General features: G+C 51.2%; 1 protein-coding gene across 1 annotated transcript in view; it reads left to right on the forward strand.

The window, feature by feature from the left end:
• Positions 1–18,162, forward strand: part of VPS13D (vacuolar protein sorting 13 homolog D) — a 497,408-nt gene that overhangs the window by 214,003 nt on the left and 265,243 nt on the right. Inside the window, 5 exon segments of the mRNA XM_075327411.1 lie at positions 3,377–3,642; positions 4,218–4,351; positions 5,390–5,545; positions 8,099–8,282; positions 8,404–8,478. Coding sequence (XP_075183526.1) covers positions 3,377–3,642; positions 4,218–4,351; positions 5,390–5,545; positions 8,099–8,282; positions 8,404–8,478 — 815 coding nt within the window.

Raw genomic sequence — 18,162 nt, forward strand, 5'->3', positions numbered from 1 at the left:
CAAAAGACCGCAGGAGATGCTACCACGGAGCAGCTTCCTCCGAGCTATCTGGCCACGACAACCACCTCCTTGGTCGGTGGCAGGCTCTCTCCACTTGGCGACGTATGGTTCTACCACGTCTCCGTTCTGTGGGGGCGAGTTTATATCTCCCATGGCTACAGGATGGAATTCTGTCCACCCGCCAAACAGATTTTCTCTGTCAACTTCTCCCGGCTCCAAGGCCGCCGCCTTCTCACAGGCCGTGGCATTTCTTGCAGGCCAACGGAGTAATTGTTCCGGTTCCCGACTGGGAACGGTTCTGAGATTTTTGCTTCAATCTATTTCTAGTCCCCGAAGAGGGCGGTGCCTTCCGACCTGGATCTTTAGCTTTTCAAGCATGGTCAGGTGTGGCGTTTTCACATGGAGTCCCGGTCTTGTTCCGTGGGTTTTTCACCGGATCAGTCAAGAACCCAAGGAGATTCCCTAGTAGTCAGCGGCATCAGAGATGCTTTTCTACAGGGGTCAATCGCAGGTTCACACCAGCGTTGACTACGTTTTGCCATCAGAGTGGTCCAATTCGTGGCTCTTCCCTTGCGGTTAGCCACGGCCCTTCGAGTATTCTCATGGGGCTGCTGCGATAGGATCCTGCACCCCTAAGGATTGGCAGTGATCGTTTACCCGGGACGGCCTTCTTCTCAGGGTTTCATCCAGTGCAGACTATTAGCAGAGTACTTCGCTTACTCTCACCACTCTAATCTATTTGGGTGGCTTGTCATTCTGTCCAGGCCCACTCTGTCTTCGCATCAGAGGTTTTCAGGGACGCAATTCCAGACTCTGTCGGCGCTTGTGAGGCTGCTCTTAGTCGTTCAGTAGTCCCTCCGCTGGCGGTCGACGTCGTTCTATCAGACACCAAATAGGTGCTGGTCAGACGGTGGCGTCACTGGCAGCGATCCTTGCCCAGTTTCTCCTGCGTCCTCTGAGACTGGAGGGTTTCCGCTGTACACGCGACCTCCCTCCTTCTCGGAGTGGTGGCTTCGCCACTAACCAGGGGCTCGTTGCAGTGGTGGTATTGGCCACTCTGTCTCAGGAATGCTCCTTCCTGGCCCCGTCCCGGGTGATTCTCACCAGGGTGCTGGTCTTTCCGCCTTGGGAGCAGTATATCTCCACTGTGGAGCGCAGGGCGCTTGGACTTTGTCCGAATCAGCCCTCTGGTTCAATGTGCTGGAAATCAGAGCTGTATTTTTAGCTCTCTAAGCCTTCACCATCTGTTGGCGGCTAGGCACATTTGAGCCCAGTCGGACAACGTGACAGCGTTTTCCTACATCAACTTCCAGGGCGGGACACTCAGCCGCTTGGCAATCTTGGCGGCTTATCATTCTTCAGTGGACAAGGGACTCCTAGTCCACCATATCCGCAGCCCACATCCTAGATGTGAAAACTGCGAGGCAGACTTTTCAGCTGTCCAACCGTGGTCCACAATCCTCAGGTTTTGCGGTAGGCACACTGCTTCATGTCTGATCCCAGCTTCGTCTCTACCTCTTGCCCAGAGTCCTGCGCAAGATTAGTTAAGGGGGCCGTCGGGTCATTCTCATTCTCCAGTCTGACCCAGGCAGGCTTGGTACCCTGACCTGCTCCTTCTGTCCGTTGGGTTGCCATGGCATTTTCCGGACCGTTCAGAACTTTTCTCAAAAGGGTCCGTTTTTTCCGTCTGAATTCTGGATTCTCAGATTGACGGCGTAGCTCTTGAGTCCTGGATCTTGGCGACTTCTGGTATCCTTCCTGAAGTCATCTCCGCTATGACTCGAGCTTCAAAGTGTCCTTTGACCTTTTTAGCCTTGCCGACCCTCCTGTCTCTTTCACAGTCCGGTTTTCAGCTAGGACTTTCCCTCATTAAGGGACAGGTCTCGGCTCTGTCAGTGTTGTGCCAGCGGCGTATCGCCCGGCGGGCTCAGGTGCGTTCCTTCATACAGGGCGCATCTCACATCATTCCGCCTTACTGGCGGCCTTTGGAGCCCTGGGACCTTAATTCGGTCCTCACGGCTTCTGGAAACCCCCCTTTGAGTCTCTTAGGGAGGTTTCTTTGTTTAGTATTTCACAGAAAGTGGTCTTTCTAGTGGCCATAACTCTCCTCAAGAGAGTCTCTGTTTTGGCTGCACTCTCTTCGGAGTCCCCCCTTTTTTTGGTTTTTCATCAAGACAAGGTGGTTCTCCGTCCGACTCCGGACTTCTCCCTAAGGTGGTTGCTGCTTCCACCTTAACCGGGGCATTTTCCCTGCCTTCCTTTTGTCCGGCTCCTGTTCATCGCTTTGAACAGGCGTTGCATACTCTGGATCCGGTGCGGGCGCTCCGGATCTATGTGTCTCGCACCGCTGTTCTTAGGCGGTGCACCTCTCTTTTGTGCTGACCACTGGTCAGCGTAAGAGCCTCTCGGCATTTAAGCCGACCCTGGCTCGTTGGTTTAGGTCGGCCATTTCCGATACCTACCAGCGTACTCAAGTGCCTTTCCCGTCGGGGATCAAGGCACACTTGACCAGAGCTGTTGGTGCCTCTTAGGCTTTCAGGCCTAGGCTACGGCTCAGCAGGTCTGTCAGACTGCCACTTGGTTTAGTTTGCATACCTTTTCGTAGCACTACCAAGTGCATGCTCATGCTTCGGCATATGCGAGCTTGGGCAGACGCATCCTTCAGGCGGCTGTCGCCCATTTGTGAAGTTAGGTTCGCCTACTTCTCAGTGTTTCTGTTTCCCACCCATGGACTGCTTTGGAACGTCCCATGGTCTGGGTCTCCCATAAAGGAACGATAAAGAAAAAGAGAATTTTGTTTACTTACCGTAAATTCTTTTTCTTATAGTTCCGACATGGGAGACCCAGCACCCTCCCTGTTGCCTGTTGGCAGGTTTCTTGTTCCGTGTGTTATCACCGGCTGTTGTTGTAGACAGAGGTTCCGGTTACTCCGGGTTTAACTCTATCTCTACTTGTGGGTGGATGTCCTCCTTCAGCTTTTGCACTAAACTGGCTAGGACTGGCTAGCAGGGGGTGTATATACTGGGAGGGAGGAGCTACACGTTTTGAGTGTAGTAACTTTGTGTGTCCTCCGGGGGCAGTAGCAATACACCCATGGGCTGGGTCTCCCATGTCGGAACTATAAGAAAAAGAATTTACGGTAAGTAAACAAAATTCTCTTTTTTATTCAAATTTCCTGTGAAGACTGGATATTTTGCTAGGAATACAGATTTCCATAGCAATACCTTGACCAAGTTTGGGCTTTCATCCTACATGTCTGACCCTGGACAGATCTAGACTTCACCTGCCTCATGCTTAGTATATATCTTTAAATTTTTGGGGAGTTTTTCCCTTTCTGATGCCATCTATCATTTGTCATTTTTTTTTTTTTTTGCAGCTCCACAAAGGACACCTCCTGCTTCACGGTCGTCCTGAATAATCTGAGAGTCTTCTTAATATTTGACTGGCTGCTTCTAGTGCACAAATTTCTACAAACACCCAGCGAAACCAAGCAAGTAACCCTGAGCCACCAGCCTGAAGAAGAAAAAAGGAATAGCTCAGCAACCGTGGTACCCAAAACGGTGAAAACGGGCATCGTCACAAAAAGGTCTTCTGTACAAATCACTCCTGAAAAGCAGCTGGAAGTGAAGATCAATGTGACTGGTGAGACTCTTGCTCTATCCTTGTCATTAGTAATTAGAGACCACCATCCTCTGCCTGGTTATCAAGCACAAGCCCTAGAAGTATTGTCATAGGGAGCGGCAGGGGTACACCACAAGTGTGCATAAAGCTTAAAGTGGTTGTCCACTACTTTGACATTGATGGCCTATCCTTAGGATAGGTCATCAATGTCTGATCGGCTGGGATCTTACACTCCGCACCCCCGCTGATCAGCTGTTCTCTGTCCCGGTGGCGGCAGCAGGCAGCCGTAAATGCTCTGTTACGGAGCTGCCGCGTCGGGTACTGCACATCCACCTCCCATTCTAATCAATAGGAATTGTGCAGTACCCAGCCATGGTCATAATCAGAAGGCAGAGCAGCGCCGGAACTGAGCATTTCTTGCTGCCACCAACGGGACCGAGAACAGCTTATCTGCGGGGGTGCGGAGTGTCTGACCCTGGCCGATCAGACATTGATGACCTATCCTAAGGATATAGCATCAATGTCAAAGTAGTGGACAACCCCTTTAATACATGGTACTTTACTAACACATATATCATGTTTGGTTAACATTACAGGTACAGAATTTGTGGTTGTTGAAGACGCATCTTGTGTGGATACCAATGCAATAATTCTTAAGGGGACGACCGTTCTCACTTACAAACCAAAACTGGCAGATCGTCCATTTTCTGGGAGTTTATTTGGAATTGAGGTAAGATAATTGCGGTGGTAACCTTTTTTTTTTTTTTTTTAATACTCCTACAATCCAAAATGTTATTGTGCCTCTGCAGTATATTAAGGTTCAATCATTCCATTTAAGTCATACAGCCTAGGAAGCTGAGATCTGGGGTGTTCTTTGAATCATCATACTGGAGAATCACATTAGGGGTTGTTAAAAGAAGCCCCCCCCCCCCCTCATTAACTTTTTTTTCTTTTCTCTCTAAACCTGTTTATCTGTGCATTTATTGTACTGTTAGTGTGATGATATACTCACAATCGTCATCGGGATACAGCTCCATTCTGCTCCTCTTCTCAATGACGTCACCGCTCTTCTGACTTTGTGGGTCACTCTATGCTCTGTGTGAGCCGGACGTCTCTGTTACAATGCAAGTCTATGTAGCCATAGTCTTAAATTGTAAAAGCCACTTCCAGATCCCATAGCACATAGTGTGACCTATAGAGCCTGAAGAGCGGTGATGTCACTCAGAAGAGAAACAGAACGGAGGTGGATCCCAGAGAAGATGGCGATCTATGCAGTTCAGTGCTTGCCTGAGCTATCAATCAGCAGCCCACATCCTGCCCCCCAAAAATTATACAGTCAGGATATGTCCTCTTGAAGAGCCAACAATTTAATAGGAGGTCCTCTTCTCAAGATCGTCATCTTTTGGCCAGGGTGGCTGTCATTTTGGAGGACCAGTCTAGCACGTTCTTCAAGAAATGTTGGGTATAACTGTAAGCGGACACTATGTATCAAAGGGTCCTTCTAATGAATCTTGAGATTCTTATTGTGTCAATATAGCGTATTTTTTAATTTTTACACACTTTTTTTGTATTTGAGCTCCTCCTCTTGCAGTATGACTGTTTTGGGGGAAAGAAAGTCCATTGATTGGATTCTGTATGTCGCGTTTGCACTGGAGTAATTAGAGCCACTTTTGCTGATTGATTTCAATTTTGTTAAGAAAATTCTATTTGCAGCGACAGCGGGACATTTTGCTGAATTTTCAGATTGTAATTATTGTTCTCATCTCAGGTGTTTTCGTGTCGCTTGGGGAATGAACACGACACTGCTCTCTCCATCATTGATCCGGTTCATGTGCAGATAGAACTGGTTGGAAATTCGACTTATCAAAATAGCTCTGGTCTCATGGACGCATTTAACACCGAAGATTTCCCTCCAATTCTAGAGGTAAGGGAAGAAAAGTCCTTCAACTGTAATCCTCCACGTTAATGCCGTGCCGCTGGTGTGACTTAAGAGCTCAGCAGCTTTTCCTCTTTCTGTTTTTGGCTTTCCTGGGAAAAGAAAAGCAAACTGTCATCCAAAGATCAGCGGTGCAATTCTCCACTCTTCTACACTTATATGCCATGTGTGGTTAGAAGGATAGAAGTTAGAACTATTCTCATGCCGAAACAGACCCTGTAACCCAGCTTTCCCACTGCTTTGCATTCCAGGTGTATACCATATTTTTCAAACTATAATATGCATCAGATCATAAGATGCACCTAGGTTTTAGAGAAGGAAAATAGGGAAAAAAATTGTAGCAAAAAAATGTGGTCATGACACACTGTTGTATGGGGGATCTGTTGCGGACCCTAATGGCGAGGGTCTGTTGCGGACCCTAATGGCGGGTGTCTGTTGCGGACCCTAATGGCGGGGGTCTGTTGCGGACCCTAGTGGCGGGGGTCTGTTGCGGACCCTAGTGGCGGGGGTCTGTTGCGGACCCTAGTGGCGGGGGTCTGTTGCGGACCCTAGTGGCGGGGGTCTGTTGCGGACCCTAGTGGCGGGGGTCTGTTGCGGACCCTAGTGGCGGGGGTCTGTTGCGGACCCTAGTGGCGGGGGTCTGTTGCGGACCCTAGTGGCGGGGGTCTGTTGCGGACCCTAGTGGCGGGGGTCTGTTGCGGACCCTAGTGGCGGGGGTCTGTTGCGGACCCTTGTGGCGGGGGTCTGTTGCTGGCCCTAGTGGCGGGGGTCTGTTGCTGGCCCTAGTGGCGGGGGTCTGTTGCTGGCCCTAGTGGCGGGGGTCTGTTGCTGGCCCTAGTGGCGGGGGTCTGTTGCTGGCCCTAGTGGCGGGGGTCTGTTGCTGGCCCTAGTGGTGGGGGTCTGTTGCTGACCCTAGTGGCGGGGGTCTGTTGCTGACCCTAGTGGCGGGGGTCTGTTGCTGACCCTAGTGGCGGGGGTCTGTTGCTGACCCTAGTGGCGGGGGTCTGTTGCTGACCCTAGTGGCGGGGGTCTGTTGCTGACCCTAGTGGCGGGGGTCTGTTGCTGACCCTAGTGGCGGGGGTCTGTTGCTGACCCTAGTGGCGGGGGTCTGTTGCTGACCCTAGTGGCGGGGGTCTGTTGCTGACCCTAGTGGCGGGGGTCTGTTGCTGACCCTAGTGGCGGGGGTCTGTTGCTGACCCTAGTGGCGGGGGTCTGTTGCTGACCCTAGTGGCGGGGGTCTGTTGCTGACCCTAGTGGCGGGGGTCTGTTGCTGACCCTAGTGGCGGGGGTCTGTTGCTGACCCTAGTGGCGGGGGTCTGTTGCTGACCCTAGTGGCGGGGGTCTGTTGCTGACCCTAGTGGCGGGGGTCTGTTGCTGACCCTAGTGGCGGGGGTCTGTTGCTGACCCTAGTGGCGGGGGTCTGTTGCTGACCCTAGTGGCGGGGGTCTGTTGCTGACCCTAGTGGCGGGGGTCTGCTGCTGACCCTAGTGGCGGGGGTCTGTTGCTGACCCTAGTGGCGGGGGTCTGTTGCTGACCCTAGTGGCGGGGGTCTGTTGCTGACCCTAGTGGCGGGGGTCTGTTGCTGACCCTAGTGGCGGGGGTCTGCTGCTGACCCTAGTGGCGGGGATCTGCTGTTGACCCTAATGGCGGGATCTGCTGTTGACCCTAATGGCGGGCATCTGTTGCTGACCCTAATGGCGGGATCTGCTGTTGACCCTAATGGCGGGCATCTGTTGCTGACCCTGTTATGGAGGTAATGTCCCCCAATTATGTACTAACGTCCCCTATCCTAGGCCCATCCTAGTATATATGTCCCCGCCCCCCCATCATGGGCCCATCCTGGCATATATGCCTGATGTTATGCCACACACACAAATAAACAATTCTACTCACCTTCGCTCCACTTGGTAGGCTCGCGGCATCCTCTTCTGATTCGGCAACTGACTTCGGCGTGCCTCCTATCTCAGGCTTGGCGAAGCCAGGAGCATGGTCACTGCTGCAGGAAGCCTATGGCAGCAGGAGCAATGAATATTAATTTCTCCAGTAAAAGGAAATGATTTATTCACTGCTTCCTATGCCCATTATCCTGCAGTGCCCACCTCTCGGCGCCAAAGTCGGTGATAAGAAGTAAAATTTTTCACAGATATTTACTATCACTGATCTCAGTGCTGAGTGATGTGTGGGATTATCTGCGTGGGGAGCAGTAAATATTTATTTCCCTTTGAGGAAAGTAATATTCATTGCTAGTGCAGCAGCAACCCTTCAACCTCACTCCACTGCCTTCTCCCCCCAACCAGAAGCTCGGTCCATCTGGACTAAAGAAGGCTCTAATTCTGATGTCACATCAACAGCTCGCATCACCGCTGCTACCAGTCACCGAGCTCAGCAGCTTGCCCTGATCCCAGCTGGAAGCTTCTGTCTCGGCACTTGGACCCACCTACAAAAACTTACAACATCACCATGACATGTCAGAAATTTTGAAGTTACCCTTTAATCCCTTGCCGATTTGTCTTAGAGAATTCTATGTCTTTCCGTCATCAGATTCACTTACAGTCACTGGACATCAGATTATCCTACAATGATGTGCAATTGTTTCTGGCAATTGCAAAATCCATTCCTGAGCAGGCTGGCACCAGTACACCAGAAAGCACTGAAGGCAAGAACATGGAGAATGAGGTCTTGGTGGTCAAAGAAGTGCACAGACATGTGATGGATCCTCTTGTAGGTGAGACCTCACACATCTGTTTCAGAGCTGATACTATTTGGGATGTATGGGGAGATTGATCAGGTATAAGATCTTTACTGGTTAGCATTGAAGTATCTCACCATGTCTGGTTATTCTCTAGAAAATCAACTTTCCCGCTTGCAGGAGCTGGGGTTTGCGGTAGCGGATTGTCGTAAAGCGTTGCTGGCTTCTCAAGGTAAACCATTGTCATGCTGGTATTTCTTTATAGCTCATACAGTAGGTGAAGGACATATACTTACCACTTAAATGAATCCCTGCTATATAACGAGGTTTCCCTTTCAAGAGACCTTTGCTCGGCCACCTCTGCAGTTATTTAAGATGGCCGGTATTTTAAACAATGACTCTAGTGCTCCTGAGGGCTCATTGCAAGTGCTGCTGCGCTCCTCCATGTTGCAGAGGTAGAGTTGCTTCAGCTGGCAGCATGGGGACGGCGGCACTGCTCAGACTAGCGGCTCGGCTATGCTGACAGCCCAAATGATCAGTCTTTAGGAGTGAATTGCCGCATCCGCTCCATCGGCGAGCCTCTCAAATGAGAGGCAGGGGAGCTATGTGCTCCTGAAGATTGAAACATGGGAACAATGTTGTGTAACTTTCAAGACTTTTATATTCTGGACTTTTCTTTCTAGCACATCTCATAAATCAGGAGGTCCTAACCTGTGGCTTATGAGCCCCATGTGGCTTATGGCTGTCTACCAGCTTGATACATTAGCACCATTTGTAGAAAACAGCTACGAAGACCAGGCAGGTCTCCAGATAGTGAATTATAGGAGTAGCCTCACAGAAGAGCAGATCTGGATGCCCATATACTGGCGCCTTGGGGGTTTAGAGATAATTTAAAGAGGCCCAACCACCAGGATTTTCCTATATAAACTAAAGCCAGTGCTATACTGGTGCTATCATGCTGATTCTATACATACCTTCAGTTGTGAGATCGGATGTATACTCTCTGAAATATAGAAGTGTGATAGGAGAGAGGAAAAATGATCAAACATCCATAAGGTGAAAAAAGATTATTTTATTGACCAGTGCTAGAGGTGGACACACAGATAAAATTACCATTAAAACACCAAAAAAGGAACAACCGGCAATGAAAGTAGTCACAGGATTTGATAAATGCCAGACTTGAACAAGCATTAAATGTCATAATGATGGTGTGTACATAGCTATACATATGGATTTATAATGCGCATGACCACATATATTATAAGTGTAGTGCTGCAATACTAACCTATATCACAGACATTAATGCTGTCAAGAGACAAGCATTCATAATGCGCATGACCACATATAACATAGATATAGTACTGCAATATTAGCCTATTTTACAGACATTGGTGCTGTCAAAAGCCAGGCATAAATCACGTGGAGATATATATACACATGCAATCCGCTGTATAACAATGGCAAAAATTCACCACTGAGTAAAGGAGGGACGATGACATGAGTCCCATAAGGCAAATTAGCCACAACATAAATCAAGGATGACGGTGGATAATATATGAAACACAGAGCGGCGATGCAGCTTACCACGTGTGTAACAGGATGGAAGATGATCAAGCCGGAAGATCTGCCTACCCGACGGCCGTTTCGGCAACCGCCTTTGTCGTGGGGGGTGGAGCTATACTGCCTGGCCGGCTCTAATAAGAAGGGCATGCACCAATCGCGATCCGGCATCACTTACGTGCAACCCGCGACGCCAGCCGAACACCGCGTCAAGGGCCGGTGACGTCAGATCACATCATGTGATCCGACGAAACCCACCCCTGTAGACACAGCAATCCGGAGGACGCCGCGTGCAAGGAGGCACGCATGCGTACAAGTGATCCACATAGAGATAGATTGTAAAATGCAAGTGGGAATCGTATTAGATGCTAATGGAAGGCTCTCAAAAAGATCTCAAAGTATATTGTTGCATCGCATTAAGACCGTACAACATCAGTAACATACATCATAGGACACAGCTTAGATTCCAATACAAGTAATGGGGAACCCGAGCACTCAATAAGAGAGGAGAGGAAAATTTGAATGCAAGTGTTTTTATTCACAACCGACAAAAATTGCAAAATGTGAACCCTGACACAAAAGCAACAAACCAACGTTTCGGTTTATCAGACCTTTCTCAAGGTAGTTGCTTATAATAGAGACGCAGAGGTATACGGGTCACAGGGACAGCCGTCAGGGTAGAGGGTAAGTGGAGGGCGTCACATTCAGCATTAAGCGGTATCAGAATGGTGGTGATGTGAGGATTAAACACAGAGGCAGAGGAGGAGAGGAGAAGACACCTGCTCATAGAGGACCATATAGTGCTGGAACAGCGGTGGCAGTGGTGATGGCAGCAGGCGTCTTCTCCTCTCCTCCTCTGCCTCTGTGTTTAATCCTCACATCACCACCATTCTGATACCGCTTAATGCTGAATGTGACGCCCTCCACTTACCCTCTACCCTGACGGCTGTCCCTGTGACCCGTATACCTCTGTGTCTCTATTATAAGCAACTACCTTGAGAAAGGTCTGATAAACCGAAACGTTGGTTTGTTGCTTTTGTGTCAGGGTTCACATTTTGCAATTTTTGTCGGTTGTGAATAAAAACACTTGCATTCAAATTTTCCTCTCCTCTCTTATTGAGTGCTCTTGTTCCCCATTACTTGTTACTAATTTATTACCCAATAGCACCTATCTGTAGCAGTTGCAGCCGGACTTTTCTGTATTAGATTCCAATACAAAGCCTTTAAATATGGTTCGAGGTATACAGCAACTATACTATTTGAGGAATACAGAACATATAAGACCATAGCAGTATCGTGGCTATAATAGTGGAAAACACAATCATATATCAAACAATAATATCAGAGTCACAAAAGGAAAGGGGGCCATATAATTGTAGTCAAGGAATGTACAAAGAGTATGTATTTCATCGCACAAACACAGTATATATAACTCTCCCTTCCCTTCCATACTATCATACATTATTATAAAATATCATGATTGTCCATTTGTATATATCTGATATCCGCGTTTGTGTATAATTGGACATGTCTTATATGTATGCTGGTATATACTAGACTGACTCTTGCCCTTATATATACTGTGTTTGTGCGATGAAATACATACTCTTTGTACATTCCTTGACTACAATTATATGGCCCCCTTTCCTTTTGTGACTCTGATATTATTGTTTGATATATGATTGTGTTTTCCACTATTATAGCCACGATACTACTATGGTCTTATATGTTCTGTATTCCTCAAATAGTATAGTTGCTGTATACCTCAAACCATATTTAAAGGCTTTGTATTGGAATCTAAGCTGTGTCCTATGATGTATGTTAATGATGTTGTATGGTCTTAATGCCATGCAACAATATACGTTGAGATCTTTTTGAGAGCCTTCCATTAGCATCTAATACGATTCCCACTTGCATTTTACAATCTATCTCTATGTGGATCACTTGTATGCATGCGTGCCTCCTTGCACGCGGCGTCCTCCGGATTGCTGTGTCTACAGGGGTGGGTTTCGTCTGATCACATGATCTGATCTGACGTCACCGGCCCTTGACGCGGTGTTCGGCTGGCGTCGTGGGTTGCTGTAGCAACGCATGCGTCACGTAAGTGATGCCTGATCGCGATTGGTGCATGCCCTTCTTATTAGAGCCGGCCAGGCAGTATAGCTCCACCCCCCCTGACGAAGGCGGTTGCCGAAACGGCCGTCGGGTAGACATTCTTCCGGCTTGATCACCTTCCATCCTGTTACACACGTGGTAAGCTGCATCGCCGCTCTGTGTTTCATATATTATCCACCGTCATCCTTGATTTATGTTGTGGGCTAATTTGCCTTATGGGACTCATGTCATCGTCCCTCCTTTACTCAGTGGAGAATTTTTGCCATTGTTAAACAGCGGATTGCATGTGTATATATATCTCCACGTGATTTATGCCTGGCTTTTGACAGCACCAATGTCTGTAATATAGGCTAATATTGCAGTACTATATCTATGTTATATGTGGTCATGCGCATTATGAATGCTTGTCTCTTGACAGCATTAATGTCTGTGATATAGGTTAGTATTGCAGCACTACACTTATAATATATGTGGTCATGCGCATTATAAATCCATATGTATAGCTATGTACACACCATCATTATGACATTTAATGCTTGTTCAAGTCTGGCATTTATCAAATCCTGTGACTACTTTCATTGCCGGTTGTTCCTTTTTTGGTGTTTTAATGGTAATTTTCTCTGTCGTTTCATTGGGGGACACAGGACCATGGGTTATGCTGCTGTCACTAGGAGGCTGACACTAAGTAAACAGAAAAAGTTAGCTCCTCCCCAGCAGTATAACCCCTGAGCCGGAGGCGGGCTCAATCAGTTTTTTGCTTAGTGTCGTAGGAGGCTGATGTGGGCCGTCTGGGCCCCCTTCAGCCACTTGAATTTTTGCGTTATTTTTTTCATTTTTTCTCGGCGACGCTCGTCGCTCTCATCTGTGGTAATTTTCTTTTTCTGCAGGTATCTTTTCTCTACCTCAGCTCTCGCAGCCCGTGTGGGTACCGCTCCCCTAGGTCGCAGAGGCTTGAGTTGTCGGGCCCTCTCCCCCGTCCAATTCCACGGTACCACTCCCCGGTTGGCACGCGGGGCTGAATTTTCCTGGGCACCCCTATTCACCCTGCGGTACCACCCCAAAGGGTCGCAAGGGGCATACAGCAGGGACTGGACCTCCGCAGCGCATCTGGAGTTTTTGGATGGGGCCCGCAACGCTGCTACATTTAGGGGCTTCCACCCCAATGGCGTCCAACTTCCCGCCTTCTTCAGCCTGCTTCCAGGTGCCCGCAGCCATTCCTTCGCTGAGCGGAGCACACAGGAGCACGTGCAGAGTCTCAGCCTGCACACTGGACAGCGCGCCGCGGATCAGGTAGGACCCCTACCTTCTCCCCCCCTCGGACGGCTGCAGAAATTGAGGCCCCGGTCTGGGCCTACTCGCCGGACTCCCCCGCTGCGTCCGTGGAGCTCCCTGCCGGCTCCGAGGTCGGGGGCCCCGCATCGCTGCTGCGCCGCCGCCGCTTGCGGCCGGGTCCGCCGGCGCTGCCCCTGTACCTTTTAACAGCGCCTCCTGAGGTTGGCTCCGCCGGCGCTGCATCTGTCCGCAACGGCACCTCCGCTCGGCCACTGTCCTCGGTCCCCCAGGCCCCGTCCTCGGCGTGCCCAGGCCGCATCCCGCACGGCGCGCCGAGGATCCTCTCCGCCGCCGCCTGCGGTCGGGTCCGCCGGCGCGGCCTCTGCCCGCGACGGTTCCTCTGCTTGGGCCCCGTCCTCGGCGTGCCCAGGCCGCATCCCGCACGGCGCGCCGAGGATCCTCCCCGCCGCCGCCTGCGGCCGGGTCCGCCGGCGCGGCCTCTGCCCGCGACGGTGCCTCTGCTTGGGCCCCGTCCTCGGCGTGCCCAGGCCGCATCCCGCACAGCGCGCCGAGGATCCTCTCCGCCGCCGCTGCGGCCGGGTCCGCCGGCGCAGCCTCTGTCCGCCCCGGCACCTCCAAAATTTAGCCCCCGGCTTCGGCCCTGTCCTCGGCGTCCCCAGGCCCGCCTCCCGCACGTCGCTATTGGACGCCGGCCTCTCCGTTCCCGCCCTCCGCCGTGCTCCAGGCATCACTTGGGGGGTGGGGGATATTTTTTTCCCGCTCACAGCGTCCATTTTAAATAAAGAGAGAAAGGGAAAAAAAAAAAAAAAAAAGAGAATGGGAATTTATTCCAGACTACTAGTCTGGGTTTACTGAGGCCTCAGCATCACCTTATTTTTCCAAGGGAGAGACTGAAACACACTTTTCTTAGTGGATATTTTTTATTTTAGGTCGATTTTTATTAAAAATTTTACATACATGAGTTTTTTGCACCTTAACTCCTACAGTACTTTCGGGCACTTGTTTTGTTTCACCTTTTTTATATCGCGCTCCCAGCTCGAGTTTTTAGTTTAGTCCCCTCCGGCGGGTTAATGCCCTGTCTCAGGTCATAGATCCCCTCGCCGCCGTCCCTCGGCTTCGCGCGCATGCGCTGCGTCCCCGGCCAATACTCGGTTATACCTTCCATAGGTCTAGCGCAATCCCCTTGGGGAGGTGAGTCTCGTACCAGGGACCTTTCCTATGCTAGAAGCGGACCCGACAGGTCTCGTCTTTTGTGGCCCCCCTGTTTTCCACCTTATTCCCCAGGTCCAGACTGCTTTTTCTCCGGCAGTCTTCCGACCTCTCGGGTGATGGCCCAGGCTTTCCACCTCTGCTGGACTCCGAGCAGGACCTGGATGTTTTGGCGCATGTCTAAAGGCCTGCTGGAATTGGTGAGTCAGGCCGTAAGGCTACGGACAGCCCCCTTATCTCCATGCACGCAGGTCCCCCTTAAGTCATTTGGAGCGGACCCTGCTCAGACGACATCCAGAGCTCGCTGAGTTACCGCGTGCTCACAGTCAACTGCCATACACGACGTTTACCAGCGGTAAGTCTAGTCATCATCTTTATTCCCTTCTACAAAAAGGGGTCTCGGTGAGAATGGGCAGGCCACACTGGAGTCGCTGAGTGATCACAGACAACAACCAGACACGGCGTTTACCTGCGGTAAGTCGTGTTATTGTCATTATCATTCCCCCAGAGGGCTCTGGAGAGAGGGGGCATGGCACCTTGCAGACAGGAAGGTGCGGGCCCCTGCGGGTTTTCAGTGGACATCCAGTTCGCCGTGTGACTGCGTGAGCACGGATATTCCTCGGACACAATTTTTACCAGCGGTAAGTCCCTTATATTGTCTTACCCCTTCTCGTAGAGGGCTCCGTGATGAAGGGGCACTCTACCCTGTACTTCACCCGCCTGGGTTCCTCCTGGCTTCTCGTCCCTATCGTGACGCTCCGCAGGGCCTCCACGGTCACTCTACGCAGAGGTCCGCGCTCCACCTATGCCGATCCAGGACTGGTTATCAGCTTCTGTGAGTACCCTCTCTTTACAAAATCTGGTGTCTCCCCGCTACACGGCCTGAGCCTCTAACATCAGGGTACCTACTCGTCGAGAGCTCTGACTCGGGATCAGGAACGCAGATTCGACATCTAGGAAGTCGCTGACTTCCTTTCCGGCTCTCGGGATCGCCCTTTCGGAGATAGGCGAGTCCAGTTTATCCCCTAGGCTACGTCAGGGTAGACTGGCTACGTAAGGGAAGGGTACATCCCTTTCCCGGCATCGGCTCTGATGCACCAGGACTCGTTCCCTCACGTTAGGTTCGTCAGGGAACCTTTATCCCTACAACAGCCATCTCCGCTTTGCGTGGCTGCGGACCGTCCCAGCTTTCTAAGAGTGCTTGCAGGGATCACGATCCCTACGCATCCCCAGGCTCTCTCTGCCCAGGAACGACCGGGAGACCCAGAGTCTCCCTTCCAGTACCCTCGCCTTGAGGTTTAGACCATCATCATCACTTTTCGCTACTAGGGTAGCTGAGCTACAGGAAGGAGTCCTCCCGGACCCGGCCCGGTCCATCACTCCTCAGGCACGGTATTCGAGCCGTTCAAGGGTTGCTACTCCTCACGCAGGAGCAGTTTCCCTCCTGGCATAGGGTCCTGCGGCTCTTTGCCTCCCGCTCCCGTTTTTTCCCTTCGGTTTTTTGCTATGCGAGTCCTCGACAGCCTGTGGCGGTGTTAGCGATGGTGCACATACCAGATTTCATCCCGGACTCTCCAACGGAACACACTGAAGAGCGGGGACAGGAAGGCTCCGTCTTCGAGGGTGACCGGCCAATTTCCTCCTAGATGACCAATCTTCCTAATCATCCCTGGGAAGATTCCCTTTCCTCCTCTGGAGCTTGTTATCAACCGTCACCAGTCTCCCGTACTAGAGTATGCTACCACACCATTCCTCGGCACGGTCCCGAGGGACACCCCTAGAGTGTCGTCTCCCCTTCAGCATTCCGGACTCGGAGCCATTCGGTTAGCCCGGTTACAATTTCTTCTCGGGGTTGTATTGTCCAGTCAGGTGCCAGTCGGACCATGCCACAGCAGTGATGCGCATCATCCACCAGGAAGACGCAAAGAGCGTCATGGCAAGTGAAGAGGCCAAGAGGTTCTTGCTCTGGGACAGGCTCTTTCATTCGCTAATCTCGGCAGCACATCCCGAGCGTGGCCGATTTCCGCGGTACGATAGGTCTCGCGTAGGGAAAGGACTCCAACAGGGATATCAACAGCCAGATCTCTGGCGAAGGAAGACCTACAGTCGTGACTTTTTGGCCTTCCGATCCAACTCTCAAGTCAATGGTGCGTCGAGTACGCCACCTGCTCTGGACTAGAGGACGACGCCCAAGCCCGGTCGTGTTGCCTGTTCAGGCTCTCGTGCATCTTCCCGCTGCGTTCCATGCTCTCGAGGGTTCTCAAGAAGGACCTAGGCAGGCGATAGCTCGGGTGTGGCCCAGGCGAGCATAGCTTCGCATAACTTACTCATCTCCTCGCAGATGCCCCGTGGCTTCTTCCAGACCGCCAGATTCTTCCGTGTCGGGGCCCCTCTAGTCTACCAGGACTCAGGAGTCCCAGGTTCCAGGGCCTCACCAGTGGATCCCGGGTGCTGGCTCGGTCAGGTCTGTGAACAAGATGATGGCAGACATTGAGGAGGGCATGGAATCCAGTTCCCTCGAAGATTTATTTCCACGTGGAAAGAGCTCCCCCGGTGGTGTGAGGACCGCATCTTCAGAGACTTTTCACTTTCCGTCAATCAGGGCCTTCGCTCAGAGAAACGTCCATCTGGCTCGGCGTTTTTCATCGTTCACTAGAAAAGTGGGACCATAATCCAGTGATGAGTTTGCTCAAGGTACCCCTTTTTTCCCTGCTCCCACCTGTTTTGATAGGTGGGCTCCTTGTGGCCATCTGGTTGTTATAGACGGCATCAGGGCGGACAGCCCTCTCGTAGTCTTTTCTCCCCCTTTTTCCGCTCCGCCAGCAGGATAAGGGGGGGGTTCCAGCCAGAACCCTTCGTTTCTGTCCGAGACACCTCGGCTTTCCTTCCAGAAGAGGTCTTTAGGTTTCGTTTTTGTCGGTTCTAGGCTCCCCTCTCAGCCTGAAAGAGGCATAGTTCGCTCTAGGGCTGGTACGAGCCCTCAGTCTTTCGTGTCGGCAGGACACCATTTTTTTGTCGGTTACACCGGCTGTCAGTCCATCCTTCCGCCCTTTCCCAAGAAGCATAGGCCGGCGCAAAGGGCCTGAATATCACATGGATCCTTTCCTCCATATGTGAAGACTATCGCATGAAGGTCGGACTTCCGCCGCGGTCTACCGAGCAAGGGGCACCCTTGCACGATTGGGCTCCGGACGTCGGTCAACCAGGTCCTCTGGTCCACCACCCGATCTAGTCGGCGTACCTTTGCTAGTTTCTAACAGGTTCTCACTCAAGCTTCGGCAGAGGCCAGTCTTGGTGCAAGGTTTGCGGGTGGCAGTGGCACACCTGTAACAACGTAGGCGCTTGTAGGTCCGGGTCAGCCCGGCAAGGGGAAGCGACTTCCTTCCTATCTCCGGTGATGGTTTTCTTCCCACCCAGGGACTGCTTTTGGACGTCCCATGGTCCTGTGTCCCCCAATGAAACGACAGAGAAAGTAGGATTTTTGTGTACTCACCGTAAAATCTCTTTCTCTTAGTCTTCATTGGGGGACACAGCACCCACCCTGCTTGTGTTTTTTCGTTATATATGACATGCCTGTTTCCCCAGTGCCCACATTCCCAGGTCACTGGTCACACGACTGTTCGTCATAGTTTTTTACCTTGTTTTTTATCCAGGATTGTTTGGCTCTCCTCCTACTGCTTGTGCACTAAACTGATTGAGCCCGCCTCCGGCTCAGGGGTTATACTGCTGGGGAGGAGCT

The sequence above is a fragment of the Anomaloglossus baeobatrachus genome, chromosome 11 (genome assembly GCF_048569485.1).
Source record: "Anomaloglossus baeobatrachus isolate aAnoBae1 chromosome 11, aAnoBae1.hap1, whole genome shotgun sequence".
Lineage (NCBI taxonomy): Eukaryota > Metazoa > Chordata > Amphibia > Anura > Aromobatidae > Anomaloglossus > Anomaloglossus baeobatrachus.